The sequence below is a fragment of the Hyperolius riggenbachi genome, chromosome 10 (genome assembly GCF_040937935.1).
Source record: "Hyperolius riggenbachi isolate aHypRig1 chromosome 10, aHypRig1.pri, whole genome shotgun sequence".
NCBI classification, from domain to species: domain Eukaryota; kingdom Metazoa; phylum Chordata; class Amphibia; order Anura; family Hyperoliidae; genus Hyperolius; species Hyperolius riggenbachi.
The window spans coordinates 192056863-192081054 of NC_090655.1; the positions used below are offsets into that span (position 1 = coordinate 192056863).

The window sequence follows — 24192 nt, forward strand, 5'->3', positions numbered from 1 at the left end:
TGGTTAGGGCCGCATTAAACCAAGCGGACAAATGAGGGGGGGGGGAGGGGGAAGGGAGAGAACTAACATCAGGTGGGGTTCAATCCGGGCCAGTGGATTGGGATTCGCCATAGTATTTTAGGGTAAGAGAAGTGAGATAGGGGAGGTTCAGGGCCGAGAAGAGAGCCAAGTTTCCCAAGGGTCCCAAATCTTATCAAATAATGGGGTAGTTTCTCTAAGTGTGGAGGTTAGTTTTTCCATTATATAAATCGATTGGATTTTGTTAATTAGCTCAGATTTAGAAGGGGGAAGTGTCTTCCAATTTTTGGCTAAGAGGGTTTTAGCTGCGTTGCATACTTGGCCCAGCCATTTGTTTTGGGGTTTGCTGAGTTGGGGAAGGGGTTTGTGGAAAAGGGCTGACCAGGGGTTTGGTTGGATTTCTAGGCCCAATACTTCGGATGCTAGGGAAAAGCTCATGTCCCAGAAGTTTGCCACACACGGGCCAGACCACCAGCAATGGGTTTGGTCCGCCTCTGCCTGGCAACCCCTATAGCATAAGCTAGTGGGGATTAGTCCCCATTTAGCAAGCTGGGCAGGGGTACGAAACCAGTCATAGAAAATTCTAGCCACACCTACTTTTAAATACCATGCTTCAAAATAAATGCAGGGGTTCCTTGAGATCAAAAAATTATTTGAAAGGTGCCTCCAGGGTAAAAAGGTTGAGAAAGGCTGCTCTAAGATATTTAATTATATTTTTGGAGGCAGAGTACTTTAGCTAATCCAGTTGGCTAAAAGTAAAACACATTTTGACCAATAAGATTGTAAGCCCGTCCACCGCGGCAAGGTAGACTATTTTAGGGTGGGTTGGGGCGATGGGAGTAAGAGAGGTATTGTAATGATCGCTGCTGCAGCAGGTGTTGCTGGAAGTAGTAGTGCTGCAGCTCAGGCAGTTCTGATGTCTTTCCATGCAAGCTGCATAGCTTTGTCTGTCTTTCCCTGCTGTCAGCTTGTGACTGATTATCATTCACCTGTGTGGGAATCTGCATGTCTGCTCCCATTGGATGACCTCAGTATAAAGATCTGCTTCCTGCAGGGTTTCCTTGGGTTTTCATAGCTTCAGCTTAAGCCTGTCTTGCTGTCGCTTCAGCCCCCGATCGTGTTTCTTGTTCTAAAGATACTTTGCTGGTCTTTGCATCATATATTGGTTCATTGCCAATATATATGCATACCAGCACGTTTATTATTTTCCTTGTATTTGTGTTATGTTGATACATCAGTGTCGCTGATGTATACGTACACGAACTGTTTATATCCTGTGTGCAGTTAGTCAGCTTTCCAGCACGATTGGTAGGTTGCGCGTACCGTGACCACCCGTGCTGAGGTAGTTACCCTGCTTCTGTTACCGTTTGTGGATTGCGTTCATCTCTGCGAGGAGATAACGAATCCTTCTGAATCCTGTCCTGTTACCGTTTGTGGATTGCGTTCATCTCTGCGAAGAGATAACGAATCCTTCTGAATCCTGTTCTGTTACTGTTTGTGGATTGCGTTCATCTCTGCGAAGAGATAACGAATCCTTCTGAATCCTGTTCTGTTACCGTTTGTGGATTGCGTTCATCTCTGTGAAGAGATAGCGAATCCTTCTGAGTCCTGTTCCCTGTGTTACTCCATTCCTAGTCAGCGTTCCTGCTTATGTCATATATCGGTTCATTGCCGATATATACATATGTTAGTCAGACGTTACAAATAGTTTCATTGATAGCTGTAATTGTAATACGCTAGGAAAACATACTTATTGTATATTTATCTGTGTTACGTTCATCTATCTTAATCCTGCTATTTTCTGACTGTCCTGTCCTGTCTTTGTGAGGCACGCCATCGCCGCATCGCATTGGCTGCCTCATTCCAGTCTGTCTGGTTTTGGACGCTTGCTGTCGCTAAGTAGCCGCTAGCTAGCAAGCGTTCATTCTGTCTACCTGTCCTGATCTCCTCAGTTCTGGTTTATGCGCTCAGCGCTACTTTGCGCTGAGACGTTATAACGAAAGCATTGTTTGTGGCTGTCAGATCTGCACCGGCTCTGTGCGCCACAATCTCCTATTGGAGTCAGTCCTCCCCTCCACTATACTAGGGATAGCCTGTTTCCTTGTGCTAGTGTGTGTACCTCCTCCACGCCAGCTCATGCGTTGCATGCTGACTGTGGAGAATACACCACCAAGCCTTACAGGTATAGGGGATAGGGGTTTGGAGAGGGATGAGGGGGATAGGTGGTCGTAATGGGTACCCCTCTTACGCCCTCATGAGAAAAGTCTGAGTGGGAACACGCTGACCACCTGAAAAGTTATTGGGATCCAGTTGATTCCCCTTAGGCCTGGTTCAACACTCGGATCGCAAAACGCAATCGCCTAGGGAGTGTGATTGTGTTTTTGCCATGCGATTGTGGCTCCATTTTGCAGTGATTGCGTTTTTTGATTCCCGTTCCAGAGAATGAGAATGGCATCCCAACTGCCGCCAAAATGTTGCATGCAGTGCACCTTTGCGATATACAGTGCTGCCCAAAATTATTCATACCCCTGGCAAATTTTGATTTAAAGTTACTTTTATTCAACCAGCAAGTAATTTTTTGACAGGAAATGACATAGGTGTCTTCCAAAAGATAATAAGATGATGTACAAGAGGCATTATTGTGGAGAAAAAAATTCTCAGCTTTTATTTACATTTGAGCAAAAAGTGTCCAGGCCAAAATTATTCATACCCTTCTCAATAATCTATAGAAAAGCCTTTGTTGTCGCAGTGTTCCCCAACCCTGTCCTCAAGGCCCACCAACAGTGCATGTTTTGTGGAAATCCACAGAGGTAGTTACTCAGCTCTACTGAGACACTAATTACCTCACCCGTGAATGTTTGTGGTTTCCTGCAAAACTGTTGGTGGGCCTTGAGGAGGACAGGGTTGAAGAACTGTGTATTACAGCAATCAAACGCTTCCTATAATTACAGACAGCTCTCTCCACAGATTCTCAATTGTATTCAAGTCAGGTCTCTGACTGGGCCACTCCAAAACGTTAATGGTGTTGTCTGCTAACCATTTCTTCACCACTTTTGTTGAATGTTTTGGGTCATTGTCATGCTGAAATGTCCACTGCTGCCCAAAACCAAGTTTCTCTGCAGATTGCTTGATGTTGTCGTTGCTCTTTTTTCATGGTGCCATTTACTGTGATAAGTTTCCCTGGTCCATTGGCTGAAAAACACCCCCAAAGCATTAGGTTGCCACCATTATGTTTGACTTCTATGTGTATCAAACGTTCGCACGCACCCAATGGGACACGTTCCACGTCTCAATACCGCACACTTCCTCCTTACGGCCGAAGGAGGAAGTGGGCAGTATTGAGTCGTGGAACGCGTCCCATTGGACACGTGTGAGCATTTGATACGCATAGAAGTGCCCGGACATCTGGGTAATTAACCCCCGTCCCCCATGCACACACCTGAGGCAATTAAGCCTCATTAGAATCACGGATTCGGATACTTTTCTACCCGTGAGCCCATCACTAGTATTTTATTCTTATGAACAATCCACACAATCTCACACCTAATGGAGTTCAGTTGCAGGAGTCATACACGACAGCCAAATGTTAACAGAATGAGTTTACATTGTACAGTAACCTTGACTCTATTTCTTTCATCACACCTATAACGTCAGGCTGCTCACCAATGATCTTCAAGGAGCAAAACAAAAACTGGTGTCCTGTGCCTTGAAGAAGAGGTCCCAGACTGGGGCCCCAAATGATTGTTGCGGACTTCCTCTGTGAATACTTCATTCTTATATATGGATGCACTTGGCTATTGAAGTTTTGTATAAACTGGAGACTTGAACAAAATATATGTGTAGCAGTAATTACAAAGACCTTCTTCCTCTACAGTCTTTTAAAATTGTCTGAGGCCTCGGACCCACTACAAATAGCAAAGCACTATAGCAATCGCTAGCGATTTGTTGTATCGCTTTACAAGCGATTTTGGGAACGATTTCCCTGCTCCTATAGAATACATTAGAATGGAAATGCTCCCACAATGCTGCATGTCCTGCGATTGCGATTTGCCTAACCGCAATTGCTCCAGTGGAATCTGCCCCATCCATTTACATTGGCAAATCGTTTAGGGATATTGCTAGCGATTTAAAGCAATCCCTAAACGATCAAAAAACAAAACAAAAAAACAGCCCTCAGATAGGCTCAAAAGGCCCCATTCCCACGTAACACTTTTTTTCCTCTTACCTCTACAGGTGAGATAAAATAATAACAGGCTGACAGTGGTGATAAACAAGAACAGGCTTAGGCCTGGAACCCATTACACTGCGCAAATCGCTAGCGCAATCGTTAGCATTTTTAATTAGTACTTTATAAGCAATTTCATGAGCGCTTTCCATCGATTTTGGTAGCGATTCAAAAAAAGTGTAAGCTTTTTGCCAGCGATTGTGATAGCGATTTGTGATTAGCGATTTTAATTCTGATTGGTCCTTTCAATGTATTTAATTTTTTTTTTACAGTGTGCAGCAATTTAAAATCCCACACAAATCGCTATGTGTAACGATTCATGAGCGATTTGCCAGCGCTTCAATACTTTACATTGAAGCACAAACGCTCCCAAAATGCTGCATGTTCTGCGATTGCTATTTTGCTAATTGCTATTGTGGAATTTGTTACATTTATTTACATTGACAGAGCGTTTAGGGGTTCCAGGCCTTAGAGTTTATTACCACCTAAGATAGCATTAGTGAATTGACACACATGCTTTATTTTATGAAATTCGTCTGTAATTTGTTTGTATTTCAAAGAGGAACTGCAGAGATAATAACAATGAATAAAATATTAATTTACAGATTATTTAGTCAGTGTTTGCTCATTTTTAAATATTTCCTCTCCCTGATTTACATTCTGAAATGTGTAACTGGTGGTGACATATTTAGTCCTGCCAGGTGATCTGGGCAGAATGTTCGTTACTGAGAGTTCCATGCACACAGGGAAATACTGCTTGCTTGACAGTTGGAAAAAGCTGTTATTTCCCATAGTGTAATGAGGTTCACAGACAGCAAACCGTCAGGACCTTGGTCATGACATCATACTGTGGGAGGGGTTTCACCACAATATCAGCCATACAGATGTCCATGATGATCTATTTGAGGAAAGGTAAAGATGTCTTGTGGGGAAGGGGGCATCAGTTACTGACTGCGATGAAGTTCAATCCTTGGTTAAAGTTCCTCTTTGAGCATCGTCTTTATTTTGGTACCAAAGTTGGTAAAATAAGAACAAACAGCTTAGTGAATACACCTCAGTGATAAACATATGCAAATGAAATGAGCAAATACCTCCAGAAATGATATCACCACTAAGAACACCTGGGGGGTGGGGACACTTGCAGGGCCATTTTCTCCTACAATCTCTGTGGCTTTTGCATTTGCGTTTTCCACACTGGTTCTGCAATTTTCCATTTGCTACGGCATATACTGCAATTGCAAACATGCAGGTCATGTAGGAAAAAATGGAAAGCTGTGCGGTAAAAGAACATGTGAAAAATCGTGAATCCAAAACACAAACTAGGGGCCCATTCACACTTGCGTTTGCAAAACGCCGGTGATTTTTGCCGGCGTTTTGCAGGAGTGATTTTTCCGCAATTTCACTCGGAAAAATCACTGAACACTGCAACGATTTTTCCGCGATTGCATGTAGCGCTTCTATAGCACTGAAACACAATCGCTGGGAAATCGCCTGAAAATGGTGCAGGCAAAGCATTTGCGTTTCTGGGTGATTTGCGCAAATCGTCCAAGTAAGAACGGGCCCATAGACTTTTATTACACTAGCGCTTTGAAAAGCGCTAGCGTTTCAGTGCTTTGCCCGAAATCTCCGGCAAAACGCTCAAGTGTGAATGGGCGCTAATGGTCGGAATGAGCGTTTTTCCAGCAAGGCAATTGACTTCAATAGCCTGTGGAATTGTGTGTGTTTCAAATGTGTGCCTTTTGCAGCTGGTGTGTTCCCTGCCTTAGTGACTTGAGCCCATTTGTGAGCTATGAAGTTACAAATAAATGGTATGATTCTGATTTCAAAACTTGTTGTTCCCTCTGAAAAAGGGACAGTTGGGAACTATAAAAGAGCATGTATGTGTGCAAACGGATTCATGAATGCTTTTTTCCTACAAACTATTATATAATGTCTGTACCCATCCTTAGACACAAGAAGAGTAGAGGGAATAACTGAAAGACAAAATACTACTTGACAAATGACAATAGTTTTGCACCAGTGCTGCTTGGAACTGCAGTGAACACTGTGCAGACAGAGAGGTTCCGGGCTGCTCAGTTTCCTCACGAGTCATATTAGAGTAGGTAACGTTTCCAGCGGAAGTGGGAAGCATGTGGCAGCTGTAGACTAGTGTGGACTGGAGGAAATTCTTATGGTGCATGGTGGAGGTGAGCGGAAACTGATGGGGGAATGAATGTTCTGTGTTGCCCGTTCCCTGCTGCTGAGGGAGTGGGGGAGGGAAGGAACGGAGGGATGGTGGTTTCGGGAGTTACTTTTTGGCTTCCAAAGAACTAAATCTATCTGAGCCCTCGGGTCTCCCAAAATAGTTTTGGGAATGAAAATGTCCTTATACAATGTTAAATCACAGTTTGCTAGTTTTAAGTTTAGGCAGATGCTGAGCAATTACCACAAGTCATTTCTGAAGATTCAATTGTTTATTCACCCTCTTTAGCAGGAAGCAGAATCTTGCAGTCTCAGTGAAAATAAATCAGCTTTGTAATGTACAAAAGTTTTTTTTTTTAGCCTTGTACGCACCTTCAATTATAATTGGCCAATTACTGACATTTTACTACCTCTATGTGGTGTAAGCTTAAATTGCAACTGAAGTGATAGGTGGAGGCTGACATATTTATTTATTTACTTTTAGGCAATACTAGTTGCCTGGCTACCCTGCTGAGCCTCTGCCTCTAATGCTGGGCTCGATTAGCCGCTGGATCGACTCCAGCCTCGTCCCTGCGGGCTGCCGGGTCGATTCCCGCTCGTCCCCGCGGGCGCGCCTTATCTTCCGCTCGATTCCCCACTATTGTCCGCCTGCGGGGATCGAGCGGGGGATCGATCCGGCGGGTCATCGGACCTGTCGGAAATTATCAATTGAGCCATCAGTGGCTCGATTATTAAGGGTGCATCAGCCCGTGTATGCCCAGCATTATACTTTAAGCATAGCTCCTGAACAAGCATGCAGCATATTAGGTGTTTTTGACATTGTCCGATCTGACAAGATTAGCTTCATGCTTTTTTCTGGTTTGATTTAGACACTATTGTAGCCAAATAGATGAGCAGGACAGCCAGGCAACTGGTATTGTTTAAAAGGAGATAAATATGGCAGCCACCATATCACTCTCACTTCAGTTCCCCTTTAACCACTTGATGACCCAGCCTTTACCCCCCCTTAAGGACCAGCGCTGTTTTAGCTGATCTGTGCTGGGTGCGCTGTGCAGCCCCCAGCACAGATCAAACACCAGGCAGAGCGACCAGATCGCCCCCCTTTTTTCCCCACTAGGGGGATGATGTGCTGGGGGGGTCTGATCGCTCCTGCCTGCCTGGGTGTTGCGTGGGGGGGCACCTCAAAGCCCCCCTCCGCGGTGAAATTCCCCCCCTCCCTCTCCTCCCTCCCTTCCCCGGAGATCCGAGGCTGCACAGGAACGGATCTGTCCTGTGCAGCCTCTAACAGGCTTCTGCCTGTCATGTGACAGCGATCCCCGGCCGCTGATTGGCCAGGGATCGCTGATCTGGTACAACGCTGCTACTGTTAGCAGCGTTTTACAAATGTAAACAAAGCGGATTATTTCCGCTTGTGTTTACACTTAGCCTGCGAGCCGCAATCGGCGGCCCGCAGGCTATTCACGGAGCCCCCTGCCGTGAATTGACAGGAAGCAGCCGCTCGCGCGAGCGGCTGCTTCCTGATTAATTAGCCTGCAGTCGCTGGTCCTGCAGCTGCCACTTTGCCAACGCGCGTTATGAGTGCGCGGTCGGCAAGTGGTTAACTACGCTATCTGTTTACCCTAATGCTACATGGAGATGGTAAAGTTGGTCAGCGATTGGGCAATTATAATTGGAGGTGTGTACCAGGCTTAAAGGAAGCATCCAGCAAATCGTGCCTCCCCATGATATACTTACGTAGGGCTTCCTCCAGCCTCTTGCAGCTAAAATATCCCATGCTGATAGCTCCGCTTGCAGCTGCCAACCCGGGGTCCCCGCCAGTGCAGAGGTTGACCTGTACTGCGACTGCGCGAGAACCGCTGTCTATCAAGTTCACATTGTCTGCGTTGTACGCTGTGGACAACATGGGCTTGATTGACAGTGACGCTCCACACAGGCGTAGTTAACATGACCTCGAGGTCGGCTTCTGCACTGGTGGGACCCCAGGCTGGGTGCTGCGAGCGGAGCTGTCAGCGTGGGATGTGAGCTGCAAGGGGCTGGAGGAAGCCCCCGGTAAAATATCATGAGGAGGCACGATTTGCTTGATGTTTCCTTTAAGAGTCTAGTGGACCAAAACAGTGGTTACAGCACCAGTAGTTTAGACCTCATTAATCGCTCCACAAAAACTCTTTTCAAAGCACAGGGAAAATCTCTTAGAAAATCACTAACCAAATTGGTCAGCGCTTGCGATAGCGATTTGTAATGTGAACCAGGCCTAAAGCCCCATCTACACGATACGATTCTTTGTACGATTCGATTACAATCCGATTAAATCCAACATGTCCGATAGGGATTGGATTCAATTCAATTTGCCATTGTTTTGCAATGGCAAATTGAATCGAATCCTGATCGGACATGCTGGATTTAATCGGATCGTAAATAGAATCGTAGCGTGTAGATTGGGCTTAAAGTGGATCCGAGATTAACTTTTACACCTTGCATAATTGGGTTCCTTTCCTATTGTTTATAGGGCATTCCTCAAGCCAAATACTTTTTTGTTTTTTGTTTTAATACTGTAATTCCCTATAAACTAAACAAGCCACGCCCACAGGTTTTCAGAGAGCCAAGGCACTTTCATACAGTAGCAAGGGCTCATGAGAGCTCAGTCTGGGCAGGAGGAGGGGGAGGTATTACTAGCCAGAGATTTCAGAGGCAGAGGGGAGGAGGGGGGATTATGTTTTTTTTTCTTCAAGATGCAGATAAGCCTGCCTCTGTGTAATGTTTACAAACAACATAGCTGCTGTCATTGTATCACAGGAAGAATCATAAGCTGTTTGCAGCTAGATTTGTTGTGTAAACGATCTAGACTTTAGATAAGATATATAGACAAGTTACTTGTTATAGTTAGTTTTTCATCTCAGATCCGCTTTAAGTGTCCTTCCATTCTACGTCCATTGTGTTGTTGTGCAACAGACAATATAATCACAACATGATGCAATTATTTTCCAATGGCACACCCATGCTGGTGCTACAAGGTGGTGAAAAAGGGTTTGATATAGGCTACAAGCGGGGGCCCCTTGTTAGCCCATATTTTATTTGGCTACTTTCGGCTACAGTAGGGCACTTATGTGTAGCCCATATTTTTTTCAGCTACAAGGTTTTCGGCTTACAGTAGGATGCCCCTTTGTAGCCCATATATTTTTTTGGCTACAAGGTTTTGGTTCTGCTACAAAAGGGTGCCCCTTTGTAGCCCATATTTTTGATTCAGCTACAAGGTTTTTGGCTACAAGGTTTTTGATTCTGCTACAAAAGGGCACCCTTTTATAGCCAAGATTTTTGATTCGGGGGTGCAGAGGGGGGTTAGCATTAGGTATCACAAGCTGGGGGGGTTTTGGGGTTAGGCACCACTGGGGGGGGGGGGTCTTGGGGTTAGGCACCACTGGGGGGGGGGGTCTTGGGGTTAGGCACCACCGGGGGGGGGGGGGTCTTGGGGTTAGGCACCACCGGGGGGGGGGGGTCTTGGGGTTAGGCACCACCGGGGGGGGGTCTTGGGGTTAGACACCACCGGGGGGGGGTGTCTTGGGGTTAGGCACCACCTGGGGGGGGGTCTTGGGGTTAGGCACCACCTGGGGGGGGGGGTTCTTGGGGTTAGGCACCACCGGGGGGGGGGGTCTTGGGGTTAGGCACCACCGGGTGGGGGGGGGGTTTGGGGTTAGGCACCACCTGATGGGGGGGGGGTCTTGGGGTTAGGCACCATCAGGAGAGGGTTCTGTGTGAGAGTAGGGATAAGTTAGGTCATAGTAATCACTTTTCTCAGCTATATCTAGAGTCCTTTTATAGCCCAACAAATTTTGCCTATAACAGCATCCTTTTTATAAACTAAAACTAGCTTTTTCGGCTACACCAGGCACCCTTTGCAGCTGAATTTGGCATATATGTGCTATACCAGGCGCCCTTTGTAGCCAAATTTGGCATATATGGGCTACACCAGGCGCCCTTTGTAGCCGAATTTGGAATATATAGGCTACACCAGGCGCCCTTTGTAGCCGATGTTGGTATGCGGGCTACACCAGGCGCCCTTTTTGTAGCTGAATTTTGCATATATGGGCTACAACAGGTGCCCTTTTTTCCAGGCGCCCTTTTCAAATAGACGCCTCCTTACTTGCTATTGTCGTGCAGGGTCTAGTCCATCAGACTGCAACAGACTTTTAAATTCCCACAAAGTTGCATGACCTGCACGAGCGGTTCAAAAAGTAGATTTTATTCACTTTCAGAATGTGAATAATCAAAGCCAGGACATTTGACATCAAGATGTAACTGTAGCTGTAAGATATAGCTCCTGCTACATGCTGTAAACAGAGGGTATACTCCAGGACAGGACCATGTTTACAATGCAGTGTAGGTCTTCTAAGCACAATGGTGTCGCGGTTTCAAGCAGACAAACTGTTCTTCGTCAAGTGATGGCATCATGCCATCACTTGACAAAGAACGGTTTGTTCACTCGAAACGGCGATAGTCCATTGCATATTGTATATATGGAGCTATAGTTACATCTTGACCTTTATGTTGGATGTCCTGGCTTTGTTTATTCCCATTCTGCAAGTGAATAAAATCGACTTTTTGTACCGACGTCAGTACTGGTCATGCCACTTTGTGGGTCAGAACCATTGCATAATTCTCACTGAAAAATAATTAGAGATTGTAAAACTCTGTGTGGCTGAGAAACACATCTGTGTGCAGATAAGGAGTTTAATGTGCATATGCATTTTGTATTCGTGTTTACATTGCGTTTTATGCAAATCAATTGGAAGAAAACAGGAAGCGGAACTGCATCACAAAAAAAAATGCATATAAAAACTCATACAAAACGCAATACATTGCATTCCCATTGACTTTCCTTATGTGTGCTTTTAAATATTTTGCAACAAAACTAGTGTTTTTTAAAAACGCAAACGCATACAAAACGCATATGCGGTTTTTCATGCGGTCCATAGATTTCCATTAGAGGCAAAAACTCAGCGTTTCCGGCAGCGCTTGTGTGCCTAGCCTAAGTCTTGTGGAATAGTGATTTTCGAGAAATTTTCTACATTGGTTCAGTGTTTACTTTGTCCATCTCTTGAGGTCCTTTTTGTTTTTTTGAGCTCTTGTTCTGATGATGGTTTTTCTTCCACAGGCAGTGAAAACACTAAGCAGCTTTAAAGATGGAGGAAAAAGACAAGAAGAAACACCGCAAGAAAAACAGCGGTCCTAAAGCCAGCAAGAAGAAGAATCGTCAGCAGACAGAGGCTGGAATTCCCACCGAAGACGATGCAAGAAAAAGGAACCCTAAAGCTTTTGCAGTGCAGTCTGCAGTACGCATGGCGAGAACCTTTCACAGGTGATCTAAGAAAGCATTCCCAGCCACTGACCGTGTACACTTTGCACATGTCTGATGTGACGCCAGGCTAAAAAGATGCATGTTATCGTTATTATACATTTATATAATACTGATATCTTCTGAAGTGCTTTACATATATAGTCATGTCATGTCACTAATTGTCCCTCAGAAGAGCTCAGTGTAATCCCTTGTTAGGTATCTTTTATAAAGCACCCACATATAGTATTACAAAGCTTCATGCAGTAAGTAATTTGCATTCTGTATATCATAGACTGTAAGTCGACCCCAATATGTGACCCTCTTAAGCTGGAATGTCTTTCTGAATCAAATATAAGTTGAAGAAATCTGAGGCACCCCAATACTATACCACCTAAGGGCTCTTGCCTAGCCCACAAAACCAATCTAGTCTAAAACCAACCAGTCTAATATATTCCTCTATCCAACAAAGTCACTGTGTAGTTCTGTGTACTGTGGCGCGTTATGGATACATAGGAGGGTTGTGCTCTTCAAAGACCACAAAAACTCCACTTGTGATGCCCCTCTATGGTTGCTGTTCCGCCTGTATAAGCAATAACGTGGGTCCTAATCCACTTAAAGTGGACCCAAATTAAAAATAGAAGATTTCAGAAATAAAATCTATTTTCTAAATTATAGTGATAAACAGTAGCCTTTTTTCAGCTGCATGATGACAAATATAAAATATTTTACATTTATTGGAGGAACCCTTCCCTTCCTTTCATATTGCCGGGAATTTCCGGTAAACTGGTGGAGGAGATAAAAAAACAAAACACAGGCTGCTACTGATGTCACAGGGAAGGTGATCTCAGCTTGTGTTAGATTTCACATAGACGACGCCCCTGTGAGGGAGGGTAGCTGATGACAAACACACCCATGATCTAAAACCTCCTACTAAGCTCAGAAGTAATGGCTGCCACTTGTATAACCCTAGTTATGAAAAGAGAAGGGTGAAAAGCATGCACTGAAATGCTCATAGGCTTGAAGGAGTGTTTATTTATCTTTGTATGTTTCAGAGTGGTGCAACTAAATATTTTGAATTAAAAAAGTTTGGTTTGGGTCCGCTTTAAGACCCTCTCTGATAAACTCCGCTTCCCACTTCCGTGGTACTACGAACTCTGTGCACCTGGTTAAAGATAGGCAGTACCCGCTCTCGTCTCGACTAGCTTCAGCTCTCGCCGTCTTCAGGGGTAACAAGTCGGGATGAGAGCCGGCTAAATATACATTTTATTACAGCCAATAAAACCATAACGACCCTTACAATAATTTCCTAGACAAGGGAGTTGTACATTACAATATAATTGAATTTCTATGTACAATATTAAACAATATATTATTGTACACTATACACTAATATACAACAGCCAAATTGGTTGAAATAACTTCAGTCTGATGAGCAATGTACAGAACTAATAATCGCATCCACACAGGTGAGTTACATGACCAAGCAATATGTCTTAAAGGGGAACTTCAGCCTAAACAAACATACTGTCATCAAGTTACATTAGTTATGTTAATTAGAATAGATAGGTAATATAATCTCTTACCCACCCTGTTTTAAAAGAACAGGCAAATGTTTGTGATTCATGGCGGCTGCCATCTTTGTCATGGGGGCAGCCATCTTTTTGGTTGAAAGGAGGTGACAAGGAGCAGGAGACACAATTCCAACTGTCCTGTGTCCTGATTGGGGCAGGGGCTCCCAGCTGCACATGCACACACAGCTGCTTCAAATGTCAAATTCAAAATGTTAAAAAAAAAAAATTTTTTGCACCAAAATAGCAGAACGAGAACAACATCACCAGAAATCCCATCATGCTTTGCACAGCATCAGGGGAAAAAAGCCCGGGCAGTTTTCTCCTGTGCAGCTAAAAATGAGGCTTGTGTAAGAGAAACAAGGTTCTGATGCTGTGAAACTGTTAAAGAAACACCAGGCCTTTTCAGTGCTGCTGAGTCGATTTTTAGTCCGGAGGTTCACTTTAACTACCTAAAAATAAGGGCCAGAGTATTTACAATTATCACAGACTTTCACGCCCTGGTGGTTAATGCTGGTAAAGCAAGATAGATAAAAAGCCTGACTATGGAACCATGGAGTAATGTGACTCCAATCTGTTGTTATTGACAGTGCACTGTATAGAAGAAAGATACTGCTCCTGTCCCAATCCCAGAGTGGGGACAACAAACATAGGAGGAGCCAGCCCCATATGTATCATCAGTGGGGAGAAAAAAAAGACAGGTCTGAATTAGAGGACACACACCTGCCTCTTTCTTCTCCCCCTTGCCTATATGCAGAGCTAGCGCAACGGAACGAGCATACACATTCCACAGCCGGGAACATCATCTCTTCAGTGTAGCTCGGTCAGCAAGCACTAGCATTCCTCTGACAGAGACGTTAATGTGTACAAAGTGCACTAAAGAGGTGTGGAGGGCCCGGTGGTGGCATAGGTATGCGCTGGCATATAGGCACTGGGGAGAAGAAAGAAGCGAGCACCCTTGGGGAACATAGGGCTAGAGAGAGGTGGCCACTCTGATTATTATTAAAGCTACAAGTCAGACATTTCGGTCTGACTCGTAGATAAGGGGACCCCCTAACTGTCTGATATTGAATCAGACATATATTTTCTGACTTCTAGTTGAGTATATACAATATTTAAAACTTGAGGTTCACAAAAACATGATGAAAAAGTTTGCAGCCCAAAAAGAGCACACAGTAACAAATGGTAACATAGATTATCCTTTATGGATCTTCAAGTGTACCTGAGATAAATGCAACAAAAGGAATTATTCTTACCTGAGGCTTCCTCCAGTGACCTACTTTAGTTCATAGGCACCCACGTTGCCTATCCTATCCTGTCCATTCTACTGTAGTCAGCTGTGGTAAAGCCCCCGACTCTGCCATGCGCCTCTTTGGTCACGCTCCCTTGGCCAGGAGAGTTTTGCGCCTGTGCAGTTACAAACTTTAACTGCACAAGGGCAGAACAGCCACAGGATCGTGACCATGGAGTTGTGGGGCCAGGGCTGTACATGCGCAGTAGTCAGTAACTACTTGGACTGACAGTGGGAGAGCGGACAGGACTGGACAGACTGCAGGTCGCTGGAGAAAGCCCCAGGTAAGTATAAATCCTTTTACTGTATTTATCTCAAGTTTACTTTGAAGTAAACCTATTAGGGAAAAAAAAAGTCCCTGGAGTGTACTTACCTAGGGAGGGGAAAGCCTCTTAATCCTAAAGAGGCTTCCCTGTCCAACGTAGCAGAAGGTATTCATCGTTGGGGACCCCCCCCCCCCCCATGATGAAAAAGTTTGCAGCCCAAAAAGAGCACACAGTAACAAATGGTAACATAGATTATCCTTTATGGATCTTCAAGTGTACCTGAGATAAATGCAACAAAAGGAATTATTCTTACCTGAGGCTTCCTCCAGTGACCTACTTTAGTTCATAGGCACCCACGTTGCCTATCCTATCCTGTCCATTCTACTGTAGTCAGCTGTGGTAAAGCCCCCGACTCTGCCATGCGCCTCTTTGGTCACGCTCCCTTGGCCAGGAGAGTTTTGCGCCTGTGCAGTTACAAACTTTAACTGCACAAGGGCAGAACAGCCACAGGATCGTGACCATGGAGTTGTGGGGCCAGGGCTGTACATGCGCAGTAGTCAGTAACTACTTGGACTGACAGTGGGAGAGCGGACAGGACTGGACAGACTGCAGGTCGCTGGAGAAAGCCCCAGGTAAGTATAAATCCTTTTACTGTATTTATCTCAAGTTTACTTTGAAGTAAACCTATTAGGGAAAAAAAAAGTCCCTGGAGTGTACTTACCTAGGGAGGGGAAAGCCTCTTAATCCTAAAGAGGCTTCCCTGTCCAACGTAGCAGAAGGTATTCATCGTTGGGGACCCCCCCCCCCCCCCCCGAAGATCTTCTTGTCCGCACTTGTTGATGTGCACGCATTGTCAGTAGCCGCTCTCCACTCGTGTGGACTTTCTCTGGCGGAAATAGCTAAGCTTGATCGGGTCCACTGTACTGAGCAGGCTTGAGCCGTAGTAGAGGTGCAGTAGAGCAGATTCAACCGGGCTCAGCTACTGAGCGGAGAGATGCGCCTGCACAGGAGCGCAGATGTAAATATTGAGGTTGGCTTCTGCTCCGGTTTGCCATTTCTGGATCGGGCTGGCAAAAAGAGACGGGAAAAATGCACTATAACCCAGAGGATTCTTCCTCTGGAGGTAAGTATCTCCCAGGGGCACTTTTTTCCATTTGGGTTTAATTGATGGAATGGCTGGCGAGGTCAACATCTGCATCGGAGGGGATTGGAAGCCACCGGAGTTGCGGTGAGGGCACGGGCCGGCTGCTTGGGGCTGGAAAAAGCTTTGGGTGAGTAGATTTCTTTTTTCCTTCTCGGACCTTCCCTTTAAAGTGAACTTGAGATGAAAGGCATCTCAGGTTCTATACTTCCTTAAGCCCCCTTGAGTCCGCTCACTCCCTTGCTGTCTCCCCAGGTGACTCCTGTCCCCCGAAAGCCTTACCGAGTTGCGCTTCATCACACATGACAGGCCAGGCACACTCCCCTGTCGCGCTCCTGTTCCTGTGAATGTCCCGCACAAGTGCAAAACGCTACCAACCACGGGAGGGCACCAGGCAACGCGTGCGCGACGAAGCGTGACTCAGAAAGGCTTTCTGGCTGTATTGCGGGGAACAGGAGCCACCCGGGGAGACGGCAAGGGACTGAGTGGCCTCAAGGAAGCCCCAGGTAACTATGGTAGCTGAGATGTCTTTTATCTCAGGTACACTCGAAGTGTCTTAAAAACTGCCCGGAAAAAAATCTCATAAATTTCAATCTTCACATGGAATCCTTATTCCTAAGACGTCACTGCCCTGGAAGATCCTCAGATCATTTAATAGTAGACTGGGATAAATTCTCCCCTCAAACTGATATATAAATAATCCCAAACATATATATCTGAGCCAAATAAGATAAGATACGGTAAGAAAATACCCACGCAAAATGATCCACAGATCCAACCCAAAAAAAAAATTCTCCCCTCCTGTTGTACCAACCCCCCCCCCCCTTTCTCCTTCTGGCCTGGTAGGCCTCTTTTAGAAATAGCACGTCCTTGTCTATAATGTAGAAGACATGGTCTGGTGATGGTGTTTAGTTCTATATCACAGGTAAAAGTTACACTGTCATCTAGATGTTGTATTCTCCACTTTTTTACCACCATTAGATGTTCTAATTGTTCAAGAACCCTTAATTTTCAGTTATATTAGTTCTACAAACTTATTTTCTGTTTATATTTTGAAGGTGGAATAATGTAGAATGTTGTACTATGTTCTCAAATTCTGCTACGATGAATGCTTTGTTACTAGTATAGCATAAGGAAAACTTGCTTACATTGCAACTTACAATGAGTCTGATTCACTTGTATTGACAAATTTTATTTAATAAAAAGTTATTGGAAAAAAAAATGCCGGAAGGTGAAAGATCAGCATTCTATCCAGAAAGGTTTTTTCGATTCCTAATGGCTACCTGTAACCTCCAAGTATCTATAGGATGAGAGAGACCAGAAACCCAAGTACCGTAGGATGAGTTGGTATATGTAAAAGTATAAGAAATATACTCGCAAAAGTGGGTTACAAGAACTTGCAACCACTGTCGGAGCCTGTGGGAATATAACCATTCCCACTCCGTTTTCCAGATCTATTGAAGCTGATGGTAGTTGGTCGCTCTCCTTGGATAGTTGTGAGGACTGCAGAGTCTTCGTGACTATAAGGCCCTGTTCACACTGCACGCGTTTCCAGCCGCGTTTTGGAAACGCTTGCAGGTGGCCGACACGCACGACATCAGACAGTGCAAAGAGTGCACTGTCTGATGTTCACACTGCATGCGTTCCGGACCTGTGCGGTCCGGGAACGCATGCTACACGCTTTTTTTGCAAAAACGCGTGGCTGTCCCATTCACTTTTCAGTGATGGGATCAGCCACGCATCGCACACAAACGCAGATGGTGTGCGTTCGCATGCGTTGCGTTCCGCACGCATGGCCATCCGCGTTTGTGATGTGAACGGGGCCTAAACCCCAAAGGGTGTGGAGTGTGCTAAAAACACTGGTGGAGACTTTCTTGATGATATACATCAACTAAAGCTACTATATAGGTGAGAAGTGTAATGTCTTTCCTTCTTAAAAGACAAACCAATTATTAATGGAAGTTATTTATTTATGCACAGTAGACCTCTGTAGCCAGGCAACTGGCATTTCTGGAAAGGGGATGAAGATGACAGCCTCTGTAGTTATGTCATTTCAGGCTTCCTTTACATCTTGCTGCATCAATCAGCAGTTTTCTAGCACAACGTATTAATCTGTATATAATGCTATTCCGTTACAGAGCGCAAGATCTGAAAACAAAGAAGCATCATATTCCAGTTGTTGATCGCACTCCGTTAGAGCCCCCTCCTGTGGTTGTGGTAGTTGTTGGACCCCCAAAGGTTGGGAAGAGTACCCTGATCAGATGTTTGATTAAAAACTTCACCAAGCAGAAGCTAAGTGAGATCCGGGGGCCTGTGACCATTGTTTCTGGTGAGATATTCTAACTAAGCGACATATTAATCCCCTGTGAATGCTGAATGGAAAACCTAATACTAGGTACACGCCATACAATTTTCTGGCAGATTTACCTGCCACAGCGATTATTTCCAACTTGTCTGGCCTGAATTTCAATAGATTTTTCAATTTTCTGATCGTTTTTTTTCAATCCCTTTTTTTTTTTTAATCAATTTTCGTTAAAGGGAACCAGAGATGAACGTTTCACACAAAATAAACATATCAGTTGATAGCTTGTAAAGAATAAATGCTCTACCTGATAATTTTGCCGCTCTGTTGTGCCTTTTTTAGTATTTTTTATCCATTATTGCTCCAGGAAAAATCAAATATGGCTGCCAGCTCATATCCCTTCTCTTTCCGGGTTATATGAGTTGTTCTGGATGTGCTGTCTAGGCTATATGAGACTAGGCTGCTATCTAGGCTATATGAGAAAGGCTGCTGTGTGCTTTCATTTTGGTATGATGTACTGCCTGTAGGAAGTGTCTCTCATAGGAATGAAACTGCCGTTATTATCAGTATCTAGTGCACACAGAGCACACAGGGATCATATTGCAGCCACAGAGCTTCTCTCTCAGCAGAGCAGCCCCTCCCAGTCATCACAGCTCTCAGTATGCAAAGCAGGAAATCTAAGCCAGGAGAGGGGAAGGCTTGGGCTTGAAAACACTTCACAGAAGAGTGACTCAGCTATAATGATTCCAGGTCAAACCTCAACTGAATAGTCGGTGGATTCTTATCACAGCTGCTAATAGACTAATTAAGCAGATAACAATGAAACTAAAAGCAGGGTAGGTGTTTACTGTCATGTTCCCACTGATAAATGTAATAAAATACATGAGGGTGCTTCATCTCTGGTTCTCTTTAAGTTCTATGAAAATGGATACAAAAGTTTTTTAAAAAAAACTATTAAAATTTTTTTGGGGAAAAACGAACAATAAAATAAAATTCAGATTGGACATGTTGGAAATAATCGTCTGGCAGGTAAATCTGCCAGAAAATTGTATGGTCATGTGTACATAAGGTTTCTATTTTACTCAGTTGAGTATAATCTTACACTATTTAAAACGGGTAGGGAACCTATGGCTTGGAGCCAGATGTGGCTCTTTTGATGGCTACATCTGGCACCCAGACAAATCAGTAGGGATTGATTCACTAAGCTGCACCGCTCAAGCAGCTCAGCTTAGTGTGGCAGCGCAAGTAAAATTTCCAAAGTAGCGCACGCTACTGATGTAGCTTGCACTACTAACTTACTCGTGCAACCCCAAAATGGCCGTCTGCTCCAATTGTCCCACTCTGGACCCTGTCAGGTCCAGTGACTTAGTAGAACTAGATCCCCGCACTTTGATTGGCCCAATAGGCTGTCTGTCACTTGACAGGCAGCCTATTGGGCCAAAGTGCAGGGATCTCGTCCTACAAAGTGAATCAACCCCTGAGTTACCTACAGTGGAGGAAATAATTATTTGACCCCTCACTGATTTTGTAAGTTTGTCCAATGACAAAGAAATGAAAAGACTCAGAATGGTATCATTTCAATGGTAGGTTTATTTTAACAGTGGCAGATAGCACATCAAAAGGAAAATCGAAAAAATAACCTTAAATAAAAGATAGCAACTGATTTGCATTTCATTGAGTGAAATAAGTTTTTGAACCCCTACCAACCATTAAGAGTTCTGGCTCCCACAGAGTGGTTAGACACTTCTACTCAATAAGTCACCCTCATTAAGGACACCTGTCTTAACTAGTCACCTGTATAAAAGACACCTATCCACAGAATCAATCAATCAAGCAGACTCCAAACTCTCCAACATGGGAAAGACCAAAGAGCTGTCCAAGGATGTCAGAGACAAAATTGTAGACCTGCACAAGGCTGGAATGGGCTACAAAACCATTAGCAAGAAGCTGGGAGAGAAGGTGACAACTGTTGGTGCGATTGTTCGAAAATGGAAGGAGCACAAAATGACCATCAATCGACCTCGCTCTGGGGCTCCACGCAAGATCTCACCTCGTGGGGTGTCAATGGTTCTGAGAAAGGTCAAAAAGCATCCTAGAACTACACGGGAGGAGTTAGTGAATGACCTCAAATTAGCAGGGACCACAGTCACCAAGAAAACCATTGGAAACACATTACACCGCAATGGATTAAAATCCTGCAGGGCTCGCAAGGTCCCCCTGCTCAAGAAGGCACATGTGCAGGCCCGTCTGAAGTTTGCCAATGAACACCTGAATGATTCTGTGAGTGACTCTGTGATTCTGTGAGGGAGAAGGTGCTGTGGTCTGATGAGACCAAAATAGAGCTCTTTGGCATTAACTCAACTCGCTGTGTTTGGAGGAAGAAAAATGCTGCCTATGACCCCCAAAACACCGTCCCCACCGTCAAGCATGGGGGTGGAAACATTTTGCTTTGGGGGTGTTTTTCTGCTAAGGGCACAGGACAACTTAATCGCATTAACGTGAAAATGGACGGAGCCATGTAGCGTGAAATCCTGAACGACAACCTCCTTCCCTCTGCCAGGAAACTGAAAATGGGTCGTGGATGGGTGTTCCAGCACGACAATGACCCAAAACATACAGCAAAGGCAACAAAGGCGTGGCTCAAGAAGAAGCACATTAAGGTCATGGAGTGGCCTAGTCAGTCTCCAGACCTTAATCCAATAGGAAACCTATGAAGGGAGCTCAAGCTCAGAGTTGCACAGAGACAGCCTCGAAACCTTAGGGATTTAGAGATGATCTGCAAAGAGGAGTGGACCAACATTCCTCCTAAAATGTGTGCAAACTTGGTCATCAATTACAAGAAACGTTTGACCTCTGTGCTTGCAAACAAGGGTTTTTCCACTAAGTATTAAGTCGTTTATTGTTAGAGGGTTCAAAAACTTATTTCACTCAATGAAATGCAAATCAGTTGCTATCTTTTATTTAAGGTTATTTTTTCGATTTTCCTTTTGATGTGCTATCTGCCACTGTTAAAATAAACCTACCATTGAAATGATACTGTTCTGAGTCTTTTCATTTCTTTGTCATTGGACAAACTTACAAAATCAGTGAGGGGTCAAATAATTATTTCCTCCACTGTAGCTAATTGTACATTTCTCCTGTCTGGCTCTCGGGGAAATTGCTGATGTTGCTGAACCCCAAGAGAAGCTGAAGACGTGCCTGACCCTGCCGCTGCCTGACGAATCGACTCCATACACATCACCATGGCTACAGGGACGTGAGCCCTGCTGTCAGTTTGAAACATATTGTATGGCTCTCACGGAATTACATTTTAAAATATGTGGCGTTTATGGCTCTCTCAGACAAAAAGGTTCCTTACCCCTGATTTAAAAGAATACAAATTAAAATATCTGTAATTTTACTTTTTATACAGTCATAAAAGTCATTAACTGCCTCCAGTTTAAAAAAAAAGTATTGTTCCTTTAAATATCCGCTAAAGTGTACATTTCCACATTTTGCTACCCTGTATGGACATTCATGTATAAGCAGCAATATTAGTGTGCGTTTTCCGTTTATTACTCTTTGTGTATTGCCCCCTGGTAGAGCTCCCTGTGTTATGTTGCCAACTAGTAGTACCTTTTTATTTATATAATGCCCTGTAATATATTATCCATCCATTTTGACCCATGTTATGCTTTTACCTAATCCTGCTCTTTGCTTATTTTGCGACTATTGTGATGCTGCCACATGATTGTGCCCTGTGTTGTAATGTCCTATTACAGAACACCGTGTGTTATGTAGCAGCCCCTGATATTGCTCCCTTTGTTATGGTGTCCCTTGATGTGTTCCCTAATGGTGCCATTTGTGTTATGCATGGCTGGATGGTGTAATGGTTAAGGGCTCTGCCTCTGACATGGGAGACCAGGGTTTGAATCTCGGCTCTGCCTGTTCAGTAAGCCAGCACCTATTCAGCAGGAGACCTTAGGCAAGTCTCCCTAACACTGCTACTGCCTATAGAGCGCGTCCTAGTGGCTGCAGCTCTGGCGCTTTGAGTCCGCCAGGAGAAAAGCGCGATATAAGTGTTTGTCTTTGTCTTTTTCTTTTTTTTATGCTGCCTTCTGAAAGTGCCTATAAAACATGCTGAAGCATGATATTGCCCCAGGTGATTTGCTGACTTATTTCCTATTTCCTCTTGCTATGCTGCCCCAGCACTGACCCCTGTTCTTCCTCTACCCTTCATCTGCAGGGCGGTAGCTGAGAAGAATAGTTATTTGTCTGCTTTGGTTTTCTCTCCCAGTTGGGCAACTGGACCACCTCCTAGTTTTCTCTGTATGTTGGCAGGCACAGGAAGCGGGATTCAGAGTGATGCAACTGTAGGAAACCAGAAGGAGGAGGAGGTGGTGTAAATAGGCTGGATCTGAGCATCTTTACTCTCTTCTGCTTCCTGTCACACTTCTTCAGGGGCCCTCTGTGGCCCTAATAAGTGCACATCCTGTGACACTCATTCCAAGCCTGCCAGAATAATGGATCTTCATAGGGATCGGTTGTTTTTACTCTATTGTATTTACCAGAAAAGAGTATAGTCGCTTTGTAAAAACATTTATCAGATTTTCTCTATACTCTCAGTATTTATAGGTGTTCAAAACAATGGAAGATGTCCAACAAGATCTCAGTTGTATAACGATTCATATAGTGATCCTCTGACAAAATATTTAAAGTGGGAGAAAACAGTGACGTAACATTCAATCAAAATAAGTTTTCCTACTTTTTACTACCCATACAGTTGTATTTGCTTTTGTGCACAAGTAATATTGTCTGTTTACAAATTTAAAAGTTCCCAAAGTACAGTTTATGTGCTCTGAAAGCTGCCATTGCATTTTATTGCATAGCTGTTGTATTTATATAGTAAAATCTATATTGAGATCTTTTCTCAGCTCTCTGCTTCTACAGCAGGGAGAGGTGATTTTCAGCACATCTAGGAATAAAGGAATGTAAACAAAAGTTAATGTTATCATCTCTTTGGATGCAGCAGCAAGCTTTCTTAAAGAAGTTGAAGAACTGTGTTTAACTGTTTGAATGCAGTTTTTGAGGTTGTATATTTTATGCTGTAAATAATCTTTTTAAGCAAAGAAGAAATGCTGAGTTTAATACCTCTTTAACCTCCCTGGCGGTATGATTTATTTCCAGATTTTAGGGTCTTTTCATCAAGTTTCAGACCCTAAAATCAGGAAAAAGTCAGAATACCTACAGCAGCCCCAGCACTTAGTCACCTCCCTGGACTCCAGCGCTGCAATTTTCTCTCTGTCCCCTGGGCGGCGCTGTAACTCTGTAGTGAGATCACTGACGGCGATCTCACTAGAGTGATTCAGAGGACAGGAAGGAGAGTGGCTACAGACGTCTGGATCCCTCGGGAGGTGAGTAAACATGCCAGCTGCACGCTATACTCTGCATTGAGCTCCCGGCGGCTAGCCCAGCCAAGTGTAGCTCGAGCTTACTGCCAGGGAGGTTAACTAAATACAATGGTTATAGACCAGCATGCAGCAGCAAGTATGTACAGTGCTGCCCATAATTATTCATACCCCTGGCAAATTTTGACTTAGTTACTTCTATTCAACTAGCAAGTAATTTTTTGATGGGAAATGACATAAGTGTCTCCCAAAAGATGTGCAAGGGGCATTATTGTGGGGAAAAAAAATCACATTTTTTTCAGCTTTTATTTACATTTAAGCAGAAAGTGTCCAGTCCAAAATTGTTCATGCCCTTCTCAATAACCAATAGAAAAGCCTTGGCTATTACAGCAATCAAACTATTACTATAATTGCAAACCAGCTTTTTGCATGTCTCCACAGGTATTTCTGCCCATTCATCTTTAGCAATGAACTCCAAATC

General features: G+C 44.2%; 1 protein-coding gene across 1 annotated transcript in view; it reads left to right on the forward strand.

Annotated features, from left to right (window-relative positions):
* Nucleotides 1-6344: 6344 nt before the first annotated feature.
* Nucleotides 6345-24192, forward strand: part of LOC137534108 (ribosome biogenesis protein BMS1 homolog) — a 67814-nt gene continuing 49966 nt past the window's right edge. The window contains exons 1-3 of the mRNA XM_068255472.1: nucleotides 6345-6429; nucleotides 11574-11777; nucleotides 18161-18351. Coding sequence (XP_068111573.1) covers nucleotides 11602-11777; nucleotides 18161-18351 — 367 coding nt within the window. The 5' untranslated portion in view covers nucleotides 6345-6429; nucleotides 11574-11601. The remainder of the gene's footprint in view (nucleotides 6430-11573; nucleotides 11778-18160; nucleotides 18352-24192) is intronic.